At 35.6% G+C, this 17134-nt stretch overlaps 1 protein-coding gene across 3 annotated transcripts in view; it reads left to right on the top strand.

The window, feature by feature from the left end:
- Positions 1-17134, top strand: part of Cog3 (component of oligomeric golgi complex 3) — a 54767-nt gene that overhangs the window by 19510 nt on the left and 18123 nt on the right. For all 3 annotated transcript variants that reach the window (XM_047552876.1, XM_047552875.1, XM_047552877.1), the window contains 8 exons: positions 333-376; positions 820-946; positions 1359-1450; positions 2188-2327; positions 6483-6643; positions 8361-8466; positions 12782-12906; positions 15432-15521. In XM_047552876.1, the coding sequence (XP_047408832.1) occupies positions 333-376; positions 820-946; positions 1359-1450; positions 2188-2327; positions 6483-6643; positions 8361-8466; positions 12782-12906; positions 15432-15521 (885 nt within the window). The remainder of the gene's footprint in view (positions 1-332; positions 377-819; positions 947-1358; positions 1451-2187; positions 2328-6482; positions 6644-8360; positions 8467-12781; positions 12907-15431; positions 15522-17134) is intronic.

Genomic DNA, 17134 nt, shown 5'->3' with positions numbered 1-17134 from the left:
AGACTTTCTGTACATTTTCATCTAATAACAGATTTACTTGATAGGAAAATACTTTTGAAATGGTGTTAATTAAAAAACAGATTATAAAGGTGAATATATGGTGTAATTCCAGTTTTGTTTAAAGAAAAATATAGTTATGGTGGCTACAAAGAACTGAGAAAATATACTGAAATATTAAGTGTGTTTTCTTTTTTAGTGTTATCCAGGAAATTTTTATGATTTTAAGTTGTAAGTACAGTTTTTTAAATGAGTGTGATGCTGCTATAATAAGAAAGTAATTGAAAATACAATTAAAAAGACGGATTTTCAATGTATTTTTCTTTATTCTACAGACTCTTATTGAACAAATAGAACATCGATCTGAAAAAATACCTGAGTGAGTACTCAGATGTTCCGTGATTTCCAGATTATCTTCTCCTGTGGTACTGTTTTTCCTAGATCTAGTTATGTCACTGAAATATTCTGAACACTTGCCTTCAGACTTGTTCTTGTGGTAAATAACCTACTTGGGGCAGCAAATTCTTAGACCTGATTTGGAAAGTTTAAATGGTAGCAGTTTTTCCCACAGCAGAATTTCCTTCTCGTTTCGGCAGACCTGAGATCTCTCTTCTTGGAAGAGAAATCCTTCTTTAAAAGTTAAAGCTTATGGCATCACTTTATTATGGGTTTTGTTTTATATCTGTATTTCTAAGTGTTTGAGAGGCAAATGAGAGGTGACTATTATGGCTTTAGAGGCTTGACAACCTACACTGGGATTTAAGACCAGATTTAGTTTTCATATTGGAAATTAAAGATTCAAACCCTAATCTTCCTTTCCAGATACCAGCAACTGCTTAATGATATCCACCAGTGTTACCTTGATCAGCGGGAGCTCCTTCTGGGCCCTAGTATTGCCTGTACTGTGACAGAGTTAACCAGCCAAAATAACAGAGATCATTGTGCCTTGGTAAGTTTCTCTTTGTTTTGGTTTAATGTTAATCCTTCCTTTGAGTTATTTTGATAACTTGCCTTATTCACTTGAGTTAATAAGTTTTGATTCCCATATCAGAAAACTAAATTTATTTTTTTTCAGTTATTATAAATCTAGTTTAGTAGTAAGCCTTATTCAGCTTTGCAGCATATTTTCATTTTTATTTAAAGTTGAGAAAATAAAAACTAAAAAAATTTTTAATAAAAAATTTAAAATCACCTGTAATTCCATTAGGCATTAATCCATGGACGTGAACCATTTTTTGTTTTTTGACAAGTTGTTTTATAAATATATGCATAATCTTTTTGCAGTAAAAGTGTTGGCTTTATTTTACAAATGCTGGAAGTGTTATGTTTCTAACTGCAGGTGGTGTGTGTGTTTACTGCAGGTTCGAAGTGGCTGTGCCTTTATGGTCCATGTATGCCAGGATGAGCACCAACTTTACAATGAATTTTTCACAAAACCGACATCAAAATTAGAGTAGGTAGTACATGGGATCTAACTCTTATTGATAAGACTTAATTTGCTAATGACCTTGATGGAGTAGTATATTATAGGAATAGTCTATACTTAACTGCAGTACATTAACTTTTTATGTTTATGAACAGAATATTGATGGGTGGGATAGATTATTTTCTTAAAACAAATGTGTGGTTTAAAGGTCAACATTATTTGTAGTATAATTATGGAGACTTTTTGGTACAACAGGAAGAATTGTATGCAAGGAACCTGATTTTTTTTCTTTTCAAATATTTAAAATTTCTGATAATATTGGGTATATGTCCACATTACTTTGAGTTTTGTTTATCTAAACCAATGCCTTTTAAAAAGTTTTGTGGAGAAAACAGACCATTTGATTCACAGTGAAGTGGAATATAAAAGGTAATCACATTCTACTGAAATAGTTTTGTTTGTAAAAGGACATACAGAAAATTATTGCTAAAGTAAATAAAAGTTATGATAGGTTGACTTTTGGTTTTAGACAGCTAATTTGAACTAACTTCTGTGAATTGCTTATTGATTCTGAGGTTTTAAAGAAAAAGTTTCACAAAATTACTTTCTGCCTTTCATTTCTCATTCTATAATAGTCCCAGATGCTATTTTCCAGTAGATATTTATTATTTTTATTGGCTTGAAGTAATCAATGAAGCTTTTAAGGTATTAGAAAATCCTGAAAAGATTACTGCTAATAACCATATTTTATTCTTTCATTTTAGTGAGCTTTTGGAGAAACTGTGTGTGTCATTGTATGATGTCTTCAGGCCACTGATAATTCATGTTATTCACTTAGAGACTTTGTCGGAACTTTGTGGGATTCTTAAAAATGAAGTGCTTGAAGATCATGTACAGAACAATGGTAAATAAGTAGAAGGGATCATTTTAAAGTTCTTTTTAATTACGTTTGTGATTTAGTGAATTTGAAAAAAGTTAGATCTTTCTCCTCCCATAATCCCATTACTTAAAATACTTTTATGCATTTTTGAAATTTTTAAGATTTTTTAATATTTTCAAAGCTTGGGTTGATGCTTTGCCCCTTTTTGAATCAAGATGCACCTTATTTTTTGACTAAAGCTACAAATTAAATCAGGAAAGAAACCTGGGCAAAAATAGTAACAAAATAATGAATCACTTTTCTTTATTTTTGTGTTGCTGGGGATTGAACCCAGGGCTTTGCACATGCCAAGTAAGCCATCTACCATAGAGCTGTGTTGCAATCCATTAGTTACTCTTATTCTAGCATCTGGAATCTAGAGAGAACCTACTGTTAGTTTTGGGTTAGGCATTTCTAGTACAGTGTTACCAGAATATAAAGCAATTGACTGTATTACATACTTTTGATTAAAAATTGGAATTATTTTAGCGTACTTATATAGTAGTAATTCATAATTTTTGAAATAAATAAAATAATGATTCATCATTTTTGAAATTATAACTAATTTCAAATAATTACATATAAAGAAAAGCAGTTGTCTGGAATAGCTCTGCTCCATCCATTTGATCACTTTGTTGATATTTGGTTTGATTGTCACAGAAAACATGATTTTCTTAATTATATATGTAGATACCTTTAGAAAAAAATATCCATGAAGTACTGGCAGAATTTATTTTCTTCACCTTGACTTTTGTTAGTAGACTCTTTGAGTTTGTTATTCTTCTAAAGTCATTCCTATTGCATATAGTTCATTCTAATATGTACATTTCTTCCCCTATTAATACTTCTGAATGTAAGATAATTTTTTAGTTAAAATGAATGTTTTATGTTATTACATAGTGCCTCAAGCCTTCTGCCCCTTGGAAAGATATTACTGAAATACTGTTGTCTAACATTGATGGCGTCTTAGAAATGAAGAAATATTTATAAACTCATATTTCATTTTATTTTTTACTTTTTGTCTTTGTGAAAATGTTAAGTGAATTAGTATCTGTGGGACTCAATTTATTTGTAAAATGGAGACGGTAACCCAATTAATAAATTGCCCTGTCTTTCTCTTAGGATTAGTCTAAAGCTTTATAAAATAAGTTTTTTTTTTCCCTTTATTTTTTTGGTACTGGGATTTAACCCAAGGCAATTTACCGCTGATCTACATCCCATCACCCCTCCACACCCTCCACCTTGTTTTGAGACAGGGTCTCATTAAGTTGCTTAGGACCTCACTAAAGTTGCTGAGGCTGGCCTGGAACTTGAGATCCTCTTGCCTCAGCCTCCCAAATCTCTGGGATAATAGGTGTATACCACTGTGCCTGGCCAGAAGAATTTTAAAGAGTCCAAATCCCTCTTAGAATTCATATTCATTATTCATATTAATAATAAAAATAATTTGCAGAGTCCCAGGAAGAAGGTATAAGGGCCAATTTATTTACCAGTTTTAAAACTGAGGAAATTGAAAGCATTTATTAAACTTTTTTTAGGTCATTGAGTCATTCTGAAACAGAATACAACCACAGTCTCTGAAGCAAAAATAGTTCATACTGTTTCTGAACCAAAGATACTAAAAGTAGTATCTTTGCTTGATGAGAAGAAAACAGTTTCCTGGGTCTAAAGGAGTAGATGATACGTTTCTTTTCTTTTCTTTTTTCTTTTCTTTTTTTTTTTTTAATTTATTTTTATTGTAAACAAATGGGATACATGTTGTTTCTGTACATGGAGTAACAGCATACCATTTGCATAATCTTACATTTACATAGGGTAATGATGTTTGATTCATTCCATTATTTTTTTTCCTTCCCCCCCATCCCTCCCACCTCTCTTTTCCCTCTATATAGTCCCTCCTTCCTCCATTCTTGCCCCCCTCCAACCCCCCATTATGTGTCATCCACTTATCAGTAAGATCATTCGTCTTTTGGATTTTTGAGATTGGCTTATCTCACTTAACATAATATTCTCCAATTTCATCCATTTGCCTGCAAATGTCATAATTTTATTATTCTTTATAGCTGAGTAATATTCCATTGTATATATATACCACAGTTTCTTTATCCATTCATCAATCGAGGGACATCTAGGTTGGTTCCACAGTCTGGCTACTGTGAATTGAGCAGCTATGAACATTGATGTGGCTCTGTCTCTGTAGTATGCTGATTTTAAGTCCTTTAGGTATAGGCCAAAGAGTGGGATACCTGGGTCAAATGGTGGGTCCATTCCAAGTTTTCTAAGGAATCTCCACACTGCTTTCCAGAGTGGCTGCACTAATTTGCAGCCCCACCAGCAATGTATGAGTGTACCTTTTTCCCCACATCCTCTCCAACACCTATTGTTGCTTGTATTCTTGATAATTGCCATTCTAATCAGGGTGAGATGGAATCTTAGTGTAGTTTTGATTTGCATTTCTCTTATTACTAAAGATGGTGAACATTTTTTTATATGTTTGTTGATTGCTTGTAGATCTTCTGTGAAGTGTCTGTTCATTTCCTTCGCCCATTTGTTGATTGGGTTATTTGTATTCTTCGTGTAGAGTTTTTTGAGTTCTTTATATATTCTGGAAATTAGTGTGCTATCTGAAGTATGAGTGGCAAAGATATTCTCCTACTCTGTAGGCTCTCTCTTTGCATTGCTGATAGTTTCTTTTGCTGAAAGAAAGCTATTTAGTTTGAATCTATCCCAGTTATTGATTTTTGCATTTATTTCTTGTGCTATGGGAGTCCTGTTAAGGAAGTCTGATCCTAAGCCAACAAGTTGAAGATTTGGACCTACTTTTTCTTCTATAAGATGCAGGGTCTCTGGTCTGATTTCAAGGTCCTTGATCCATTGTGAGTTGACTTTTGTGCAGGGTGAGAGATAGGTGTTTATTTTCATTCTGTTGCATATGGATTTCTAGTTTTCCCAGCACCATTTGTTGAAGAGGCTATCTTTTCTCCATTGCATATTTTGGCCCCTTTGTCTAGTATGAGAAAATTGTATTTATTTGGGTTTGTGTCCGTGTCCTCTATTCTGTACCATTGATCTACCTGTCTATTTTGGTACTAGTACCATGCCGTTTTTGTTATTATTGCTTTGTAGTATAGTTGAAGTTCTGGTATTGTGATACCCCCTGTTTCATTCTTCCTGCTAAGGATTGCTTTAGCTATTCTGGGTTTCTTATTCTTCCAGATGAATTTCATGATTGCTTGCTCTATTTTTGTAAGGTACGTCATTGGGATTTTAATTGGAATTGCATTGAATCTGTATAGCACTTTTGGTAGTATGGCCATTTTGACAACATAAATTCTGCCTATCCAAGAACATGGGAGATCTTTCCATCTTCTAAGGTCTTCCTCCATTTCTTTCTTCAATGTTTTGTAGTTTTCATTTTAGAGATCTTTTACGTCTTTGGTTAGATTGATTCCCAAGTATTTTATTTTTTTTGAGGCTATTGCAAATGGGGTTGCTTTCCTCATTTCCCTTTCAGCTGTTTTGTTGCTTGCGTATAAAAATGCTGTAGATTTATGTGTGTTGATTTTATAGCCTGCTATTTTGCTGAATTCATTGATGAGGTCTAGAAGTTTTCTGGAGGAGGTTTTTTGGATCCTCTAAATATAGAATCATGTCATCAGCAAATAGTGACAGCTTAAGTTCCTCTTTTCCTATTCGTATCCCTTTAATTTCTTTGGTCTGCCTAATTGCTCTGGCTAGAGTTTCGAGGACAATGTTGAATAGAAGTGGTGAAAGAGGACATCCCTGTCTTGTTCCTGTTTTTAAAGGGAATGGTTTCAGTTTTTCTCCATTAAGAATGATGTTGGCCATGGGCTTAGCATAAGTAGCCTTTACAATGTTCAGGTATGTTCCTACTATCCCTATATTTTCTAGTGTTTTGAGCATGAAGCGGTGTTGTATTTTGTCGAACGCTTTTTCTGTGTCAATTGAAATAACCATATGATTCTTATCCTTCAGTCTATTGACATGATGGATTACGTTTATTGATTTCCGAATGTTGAACCATCCTTGCATTCCAGGGATGAACCCCACTTGATCGTGGTGCACAATTTTCTTAATGTGTTTTTGGTCTTTTCTTTTTTTTTTTTTTATTTAAATTAGCTGAACAACTGGGGGCATTTGCAGCTGGAGTAAAGCAGATGTTGGAAGATGTACAAGAGAGACTTGTGTACCGAACTCACATCTACATTCAGACAGACATCACGGGCTACAAACCAGCTCCTGGAGACCTGGCGTATCCTGATAAATTAGTCATGATGGAGGTAGGGGTTCCCTACTTCAGCTCCTTCCTGCCCCTACATAGCTTTTGAATGTTTTATACTAGTTAAAGTAGGATTTTTCTTTTTAATTCTCACTTAAAATGTAAAATCAAAGTAAATTTGACATAAAAATCACAGGAATTACAACTATTAAAACCTTGAAGAGCTAAAAACTAAGTTCTGTTTTTTTAAACATTCTATTTAGTTTTTTCTCCTTCACCAGAACATATAAGCATTCTTAATTTTTAAATTGAATTAGTGCTTTCTGTGATTTTCCTATTTCCTTTATAAGTGACATAGTTGAGGGTTCATAATAGGAGCCCCTGTAGTTGGTGATGATGGTGTGGAACTGTGTCATGCTCTCATAAACTGTGGAGTCCCTCTCAGAATTAGAAAATATCTATGTCTTATTTATGGTTTGAAGGCCTAGGTTTATCTTGCTTGTCTTTCAGTTCCATATTGTACCTTCATTTTCTTTTAATTTTGGACAGAGTTTAAGGAATGCCTAGTGTATTATTTTTAGAATTAGAACCTAGAACATTTTCGTTTGTTATTTCTGCAATCTAATAGTGCTGGGGACTCGAACCCGGGTCTCCAGCATGCGAGGCAGGCACTCTACGTGATGGGCTATATTGCCAGCACAGAACCTAGAACATTTTTAATGGAAGTTTTCAAATACAAACAAAAGTATAGACAATAGTGTTATGAATTTTTACATATCATTACCCTACCCTCAACATGGCCAATCTCGTTTATTTACTTATACCTCCTTACTCCCCCTTGCTCCCTATTAATTATTTTAGAACTAGTTTTAAACATCATTTCAATATGTAAATTCTTCAGTAGATTACTGTAAAAGGAACTTTGATTTCTAACACAACCATAATACCATTTTCACATCTAAAATGTGTTTACATTTAGTTCCTTAATATTATCAAATATTCATTTGAATCTGTAATTTTTTTAAGATTCACTAGTTGTTAACATTTGTTACATTTACTTCATCTCTTTGTGTGTATACTTTGTTGCTGAATCATTTGAAAGTAAGTTGAAGACATCTTGGTAATTCATTCCTAAGTACTTTACTTTTTCTAAGAATAGAAACATTCACATATCCACAGTGCCATTTTTCACACTTAAAGAAATTTAACATTAATTCAACTGTATTATTTACATATAGTCCGTATTAAAATTTCCTCAGTTGTCCTTCAAATGTCTTTTATAACTGTGCCAAAAGCTTTTAGAAATGGAATCCATCAAGTGTATTGTGTTGCATTTGATTTTTATGTCTCCTTGATCTCTTTTAAACAAATTAAGACTCCTTTCCTTCTTCACCTCCTTTGTTTTTTTCGTTTTATAGAATGACTTTCTTAAAGAGTTCAGACTAACTTTGTTGTAGAATATGCCACATTATATAGATTTATCTGATTGTTTCCTCTTGCTTAGATTCAGGTTAATTTTTTTTATTTGTTTTGATAAGAATGCCAAATAGCTGATGTGTACTTTTTACTTCCTTACATCAAAGGCACATAATGACAGGTTGTACCATGAATGGTTAGGTGATGGTTATAAAAGTTTATTTCCCCCTTTATAATTAAGAAGTAGTTATAGGATGATGTTTTGATTTTATGTGAGTTCCCCAACCTCTTTTCAGCTAGTTCATGTTGCCAGATACTTCAGAAAACTATACTATAATGTTCCTTCTGATCTCTCCATACAGCAAATTGCTCAGAGTTTAAAAGATGAACAGAAGAAGTTACCTTCAGAATCTTCATTTTCAGATGTTCAGCTAGAAGAAGCAGAGTCTAACAGTCTCACAAAATCTGGTATGATATCATATCTTAACTTCCTTCATTTATTCATTCCAAAACCTTTATTGAGTACTTATTGTGTCCCAGGCATGAAATAACTTGTATCTTTGAGGAACCTACACTTTATGGGGAGAGATTGATAATTGACATAATTCAGTGCTGAGTGAGATGCTCACAGGATGCATGGGGATCTTTTGGTCATAGATAATCTTTGGGGCAAGGGAATTACAAAGGGAATGCACTGTGAGTATAAGCGGGGTGGAGTCAGTGTGAGGTTTGGCGTCTGAAAACTGTTTTTATGAAGAATGTGATAGTCAGGTGACTTCAGGTTGTCTAAGATAGGGGGAGCAGCATGTGGGGAGGCAAGCTAGAATGGAAGAATGGGGCTGCTCTGGAGAAGTCCAGTGGCTCATCGTGTTTGGGCACAGGTTGTATGTGGGGAAGAAGCAGGTAAGGCAGGCCAGATAGTGATAAGTGTTGTGGGATAGTCCCATGGCTTTTGTACTTACAGCTGTTAGTATAGTGTATCAGGGTTATTGTACTATCAGATTGGCATTTTGTAAAAGTATTAAGTGACTGGGATTGGAGTGAAATGTTTGTGATAGCTTGGAGGAGAGTATATGTAATCCAAGGAGAAAAATTGTTGAAGGAGTAACCTAGATAACAAGCTACATGGGAAGTAAGACACTCCCTCCCCAACTGTAAAGGTGACGCTCAAACTGAGCTTACCATGGGACTGGTTAGGAGAGGAGGAACTGTAACTCCATGGGCTTTAAAGAGCCCCAATCTCCCCAAGATCCCTAGTTTTAGGACATTATCAGGTATTTCAAGTTTGCTCTATAGATAGTTGGTACCCCAAATCCATATTGCCAGGCATCCTGGGCATTCCCCATCTGACAAAGACATTTTATCACACTTAACTTATAGAAGGGGAGACTCACTGTGGGGGAAATTTCCTCCTTTGAGCAGAACTCATGCCATATTGTAGTGTACCTTTGGGTCCAATATTCCTTGGTTCTAGTAAACCTCTGTAAGAGTTACTGGAGAAAATAGTACATCCCTGTCTTGCCAACCCTGGCTTTGTATGTTTTCTCTTCCCAGTAAAGCCTGTTCTTTAAAGCATGCCTGGCATTACAGTGAAGATATGTTGACAGAACTGTGAAGTCGGTTAGGAGACTGTTTTGCCATTTGAAAGACACAGTTGATTTGAATCAGGGTGTTGATGAGCCGATGAAGATAAGTGTAGGATAGAGGGATATGGTTACAAGTTTGAGTCCAAAGAATTTCATAACACCCTAGAAGTGAGGACTAAGAGAAGAGTTGAGGAGGTTTGTGTGGAACTACTGAGAATCTGTTTTATATGGATCTAGAGCTATGCTGGCCAATACAGTAACCACATGCCATTGAGTTTGTAGATATGGCTAGTTCTTTAAAATGTGCTGTAAGTGTAAAATTAGACCAGATTTCAAATAAAAAATAGAAAATGTCTTTTTAGTAATTTTTGTATAGTTTGCATGTTAAAATGGTATTTTCGATATATTGGATTAAAGAAAATATATCAGAATCATTTTCACTTTTTTTTCCCTTTTTCTTTTCTTTTCCTTTTCTTTTCTTTTCTTTTCTTTTCTTTTCTTTTCTTTTCTTTCTTTCTTTCTTTCTTTCTTTCTTTTTTTTTTAATTGTCATGCTGGAAACTGAACCTAGGGCCTTACTCATGCTCTACCATTGAGCTACATCCCCAACCCCCATATCCTTTTTTTAATGTGGCATTTTACTGTGTCACATTCATGACTCATGTTTTATTTCTATTGGATAGCACTGCTCTAGAGTTATAAATAGGACCAGTGTAGAAATAAAGATGGAGAAGCAGCTGATATTTTGGGCTTTTATATGATCATCCCAGTACAGAGAGTTGAGCGATTGATTGTAGCAGAAGTCTAGGGAGACAGCCAGTGCCAATGTTAAGGAGAAAATTGGGGCAGAGGAGTGAACTAAGCTGACTGAGAAAGAAAAGCCAGTGAGGTCAGAAAGCTGGCAAGTGTGAGGGTGTGATTCAAACTAGGGGAGGCAGGGTTGGCAGTGCCATTTGAGGAAACAGTTGAGACAGTTGAAATCATAAGGACATTTTGGATAGAGAGGGTTCCTCATAATATGAGTTAGAATAATTTGGAGTAAGAAGAGAGTATTGAGAATGTAATTATGAAAGTAAGTAATAAGAAAACTTGTCTCTGGGTAGGGGGTGCGATGGAAGTAAAAATCTTTGCAGTTAAGACAGTCAAGTCACGTGACCATGTGTTCATCCATATGCTCATTGGTGTTACCAGAATGGTGATAGAATTTGAGGTGGCAGGCAGAGCCCAAACCAAAAGCAACCTCCAAAAGACATAGCTACTTTTTCTGGTTTCCAGGTATGTCAGAAGTGAGAGAATGACATAATGAGGGCTTCTTCAGAATGAGGGTTTTCAGTGATATAGTTCATGTGGTAGAACAAGGTGTCATAGCACATTGATGGAGGAACCATTTTGGAAAGAGACTAATTATCAGTCTCTTCAAAAAGTGTGGCTTCTTAGAAAAATGAAGGGAGGTGAGGACCCAGAGGGTGATGGAGGAGGACCTGCAGAGAGTGGGGGTGATGGAGGAGGACCTGCGGGGGTGGGGATGGGCATAGGAAAAGCCCTGCTGCTGTGCTCTTCAGAAGAGGAAACCAGGAGACACTTGCCTTTTGATGGCTTGCTGTGGACGTAAACCAGCCCCCACTGCTTGTCAGCAGTTAAACAGGACAGTGAAAGAAATGAACATAAAAGTTGACTTCCAGCTTCAAAGTACTCAAACACTTTTATTTTACTAAACTTCTATTTGGGGTTACTTTTTGGCTCTTTATTTTGAAGGAGAGGTCCTATGGATAGCAAAATCCTTAGCAAAACTAATATTATTTTATATAATCTGTTTTAGTTTTATTTTTCGTGAAGAAATTTTATTTAAAGGTGATCTTTTTAAATTGAGGCCTTATGGAAGAGATTTAAAGTTATACAATATTGCTTACTTAGTTTTAAAAAAATCTTAAAACCATGAAGTAGGAAGTTGAAAGCACTAAACATCAGCACTGGTCATTTCATGCAGATCTGGATCTACATCTTTTTTTAATATAAGAATTTTGTTTACCCTATAAGTCATTACCAGTAATCACATACTTTTATTTTTTCTTATTGAAAATATTTCAAATACCTGGAAAAGTAAAAAGATAGATAAAATGAACAGTAAGCACTCATGCCCATCATGTGGAGTCAAGACCCCATATTTTAAGTATTCATATATATGCATACACAATCATTTTAAAGTAAATTATGATGTCATTGACACTTCACACTTGAACAATTTAGCCTCCCTCCAAAATTTTAATAAGGACATCTCATATAAAACCAGAAACCATTTTGCACTAAAAATTTAATGAAGTTTCTTAATATCCTCTAGTACCCAAATCATATTTCTTCCTTTCCTGTCCTTCTTTTTTTTAGACCGGGTTGAGATATGTTGCCCAAGCTGGGCCCATGCTCCTGAGCTCAAGTGACCCTCCTACTTTAGCCTCTCCCAAGTAGCTGGGACATAGGCACACCACTGCACTGGGCCTCAGTACATATTTCAGTATCATTTCTTTTTCCAAAGATTTATACCAGTATCCCTTTTGTGGCACATTTGAAATTTGGCCCTCCATGCTGTGCTTCCCCTACAAACTGTCTCTGTGCAGACACTCTCTGCATTTGCTTCTCTTCACCCTTTCCAGAGGCTGCCTTTTCTGGCCAGTCTAGTAGTGAAGGAATTGAATGTACTGGTGGCTCGGGAATTGAACACACAACTAGGTCTGTGATACATGGATGTGAGCCTGGATGCAAGCCAGCTTTGATTCATCTTCCTGTTTAAAATTGCTTTGTTTTCTTGCTGCTTTCCTACCTCCATTGACTCCCACTTGCTTCTGTGAGACCACATGTAGATCTGCCTCCTTTTTAATGACCATGTTCTGTAGTGTTTAAGTATGCCATTCAATTATTTCATAAAGATTATTGATCAGTTTGGGAAAAGCAGTTTGGGATGGGTATATATATGTGATACTGCAATATATGTATGTACTCCTGTATTCTCACTGACTGTGTTAAATCTCACCTGTCACTAGTTTAGATTTCTTAGGACATTCTTGATTAAAGGCTAGAAAAAATTGACACCTTCTAGTTATTGATAATTAACAAGAATAAATAGTTTATAGTTACCACATAAGTTATTGTAAGACAGACATCCACATGTGTGAAATGTGTTTTCTTTTTCCATTTGGGTTTTAGGTTCGACAGAATCCCTCAATCCTAGACCACATACCACGATTTCTCCAGCAGATCTTCATGGAATGTGGTATCCTACAGTTCGAAGAACTCTTGTCTGTCTCTCCAAATTATACCGATGCATAGATGTATGTGTGTAAATTATTGTATCTTTACTGTGAATTTACTTACTCTTTCACTTAGAATATTTTTAAATTCTTATTTTAAGATCTTGATGTAGTCTTTTATAGTCTTAGAATAAAATTCTTAGATATGGAGATTACTTTAAGGTCAATTGAGTGTTCTGTAGACCCTTAGGATCCACTAAAGGACTTTGGAAAGCCTATGAATACCTTGTAGTTGTGGTTAAATTTTGTATATATGTATTTGTGACTTTTTAAGGAGAAAAACTTTGGCTTCCATTGATTCTTAAAAGTGTCTGGGATTCCCAGTAAGTTTAAAACCACTGTTCATTTTGTCCACCTTAGTTTGTAGATGAAGAAAAAGATATGCAGAAAGGTTAAGTGATATATTCAATATTACATCATTATAGTCTGCATTTAGTATTAAATGCAATTGTTGGAATTGAGTTCTGTGCTCAGTTTGATGGTATCCTTAACAAATAATTATGATTGCATGTGCTTTTGCCATGGACTAAGTTTAGTTATTTGCTGAAGTTAGCAGTAATTTTTTTTTTAAGCACCAGTTTAGAGTGTGCATTGATTTCCCAGAACAGAGTTATTTTAAGCACTCTGATTTAATGATACAGTTGTCATTCCCTGCAACAGCAGATTTGTCTGTATTTGCTATCAGTGTTTGTTTCTAAGCCAAAATAGTTTACAGAATTCGACCATTTGAATTTGCTTTTTTATCTCTTAATTTAATTGCTGTAAGCCCAACTGCATAAAAAGAGAGAAGTGACTACATATAGCAGTCATGTAGTGAATTGCCCAGACACCAGTATTTCTTTAGGATGTGGTTCAGAAGTGGAGAATACATATGCCCTCATGTACCAAAGGTATCCTGTACTGCAGTGTACTAGGACCGAACAAGGTCATGCAGTGTTACATGGGGGCATTCTAATCCATACTACTCTATTTAAACTGTGTAGTTTGTGAGATCTCTTTCAAAGGGAGGTTTGGGCATTTGGTATCTCTCTTCTCTTTTCCCCATCAGGTATTTTGACTAATGGCATTAGACTGGAATTCAGAAATTTCCTACAGTTGGAGCCAAGATCCCAAGAGAAATGTGCAGGAGGCTGTTCCACACAGAATCTTTTGTTATCCCAGACCCTAATGAATGAAGCCTCTGAGCTGCTTAGTAGGGACTATAGCCAAATAAGAAGTAGGCCTAAAGAGGTTACCCTCCTGATTTTGTTTATGCCTTAGGCTTATCTACTTATGTTTTCACTCAGCTCACATCCAAGTCTTAAACTTTCAGTCTTACTGAAAGTGAGGAAAGGCACATCCAATGCAAACCACATTAAGCCTGAGCAGGGGAAGGAGAGGATGTTGTTCTAAGCTTTAGGTTTCTGGGCGGGTCAGTGACTCAGTAGGAGGCAGCCCTAATTCCTCCTTCCTACAGTAATAGCCTCTGCACAGGGAGAAGCAATACAGAAAGAGAATAACATCAAGTAGGGGACCAGGGCCAGGACTGTGGTCATAATAAATGTCTTGTATAAAACATTCATATCAGGTCTCTGGTAGAATGGAGGCAGGGAGGGCAGCAAGGAGACTGATGGGAATCCCTGTCTGACCAATATGCCACACATCTGTGAAGGTACAGAAATGTCAGAATTAAATTTGGATTCATACTTCATATACCAATTTGTAACCCATTTCCCCCCACTTAATTATATTTTATAAGAATTTTACCACTTCCTTCAGCATTTATGCATAGTAGTTTATAACTTAGTTTACTGGTGTTTTATTTGTCAATCTCCCATCATTGAACATTTCCATTATGTCTAGTTACTTGCTGTTTTAAATAATACCATTTAAAGAGCTGTTTGTATGAATCTTAAAATGCAGTGCTGCCTAATTGCCTGGGATTGGTTTTAGAAGTAGACATATTGGAAGGTTTGTTTTACAGTTAGTTTTACAGCTTTAAAAAACAGACCACTGGTGATACACGCCCTTAATCCCAGCTATTCTGGAGGCTGAGGCAGGAGGATTGTAAGTTCATGATCACCCTTGGCAATTTAGTGAGACCCTGTCTCAAAATAAAAAGGACTGGGGATGTAGCGCAGTAGTAGAGTGCCCCTGATTTCCATCTCCAGTGCAGCCAAAACAAACAAAACCACACAAATAAATAATAATAATAATTAAAAACAACAATAACATGAGATTATATTGGAATGAGGGCCCCCATGAGGTCAGAAGCCTGCCTGCCTCTTGATCCCTATACTTCCCAGCATCTAGCACAGCATTCAAGAGGTGGTAGCACACATTTATTAAAGATCACGTGAGTACTTGCTGATGTGAGTGCACATTTCAAAACTATGTGTTGGTCTAGAAAGGTTGCATGGGAATAGAAAACTCCAAGAGGAATGGTATCACTAATAAACAGTAGTGAAGGCAAGCATGCATTGTTTTCTGCACTCAGGGCTTAGGGTTTTTCCTTTTTGTCTCTTTTGTGAAGTGCCACAGGCTGATGTTCTCTTTTATTCCACCAGAGGGCGGTGTTCCAGGGATTATCACAGGAAGCATTGTCTGCCTGCATTCAGTCTTTACTGGGAGCATCAGAGTCTATCAGCAAAAACAAGGTTTGATGAAGTGTTAGGTGAAATTTTATTACCTATAATATGGTGCAATATAGCATTTTATTTATAGGCACAGAAATTTAAAGCCGTTTTGACAATAAGATTTGTTTAATATGATTGAATTTTGAGGCCCTTTGAGAGAAGCTAGTATTTCATTATAGTGCTCAATAAAGACTGCACTAAGAGAGTCCAGCTTTGCTGGACCAAAAATGGTACTTAGTTTATCAGTTCTATAGGTAAAGGTTTCTTGCTGATTCCCTGAAATACCAAGAATATGCTTTCAAGGATGTCAACATTTTAACCATCTCTGCAATGGTGATTTAAATAGTTGAATAGTATCCCCAGGAGGAAATTAGCTTGTCAATTTTTTTTTTTTAGTTGTAGGTGAACACAGTAACTTTATTTATTTGTATGTGGTGCTGAAGCTTGCTAGGCAAGTGCTCTACCACTGAGCCACAACCCCAGCCCTAGCCTGTCAATTTTGAGGAAAGGCAATTGTGGCCCTTGGGGTTATAATCAGGATGGGATCTTGTGTTGAAAACTGCTGGCTGTGCTTCTCCCAAGGCACTGAGTTGTTTTTTTGTTTTTTGTTTTGTTTTTGTTTTTGTTTTTTTTTTCCCCAAGAAGTAGAGCATGGTTGACAGTGTTGCTCAGCTTCACTCTTCACTTAAAATACTTGTCACATACAGGGAAGGAGCTGTAGGGACTGTTTCCAGCCAAAATTTAATTACTGCTTGGACTGTTTGAATCCTATGACTTCCAGATTTGCAAACTTGATTTCTTACTTTCAAGACTTTTGACTGAAAAAAAAAAAAAAAGTCTCCTTATGAAAGAATTTGAGATCTTGATGTTAGAAAAGCTTTACCTTTGTGACCACTATGTTCTATTCATGAAATGGAGAGTTGAAATGAAATTTTTACGGAGGGACTAAAAGAGTACGGAGAATAAAATTGCAAATAGGAAGATTTAAATTTTACATATTACTTGCAAGTCTGACCTCTCACTTTTTTTTTAATAGTGGAAACTAGAGAATGTGTCTAACATTAGAGAAATAGTTGAGTAAATTTGGGCATATTCTATATGTGGAATTTTACACAGCCATTAAATTTTTAAAAAATGAAACAAGATTTAACTGAAGTATGTTCAGGCAAAAAGAAAGGACACAAATCAGATGTATAATCTAACTATGTAATGAAAAATGTATTAAATATGTGCTAGTGAAAACTTTTTTGTGACTTATGGGTGCTTTTTGCCCCTATATCCTACACATTTTCTTGAGGAGCATATTTTTCTTAGATCACTAGGAGGAAAAGAATGACCTAATTAAGAAAAGTTTATGTGCTTATATCCCCTTTTACCATTGTCTTCTCTTTTAAGCTTTTGATCATTCAGCCTTCTGTCCTCATTATCTGTAAGCCATGCTCTTTTATTCGTTTCCTACATATTATAAGGGGTTTAAGTATATGTGAAGAAGCCCTCAGTTTGGTAAGCATTAGCTTATTTGTTTTCATTGCTAAGTTTATGTACTTATTGCCTTTTAGTTTTTTTTTAAAAACCGGTGAAGTGGTACACATCTGTATTCCCAGCAGCTCAGGAGGCTGAGGCAGAAGGATCTC

The sequence above is a fragment of the Sciurus carolinensis genome, chromosome 5 (assembly GCF_902686445.1).
Source record: "Sciurus carolinensis chromosome 5, mSciCar1.2, whole genome shotgun sequence".
In the NCBI taxonomy this organism is placed as follows: Eukaryota; Metazoa; Chordata; class Mammalia; order Rodentia; family Sciuridae; genus Sciurus; species Sciurus carolinensis.
The sequence above is the reverse complement of the archived record's forward strand: the minus strand, read 5'-3'. Positions and strand labels throughout refer to the sequence as shown.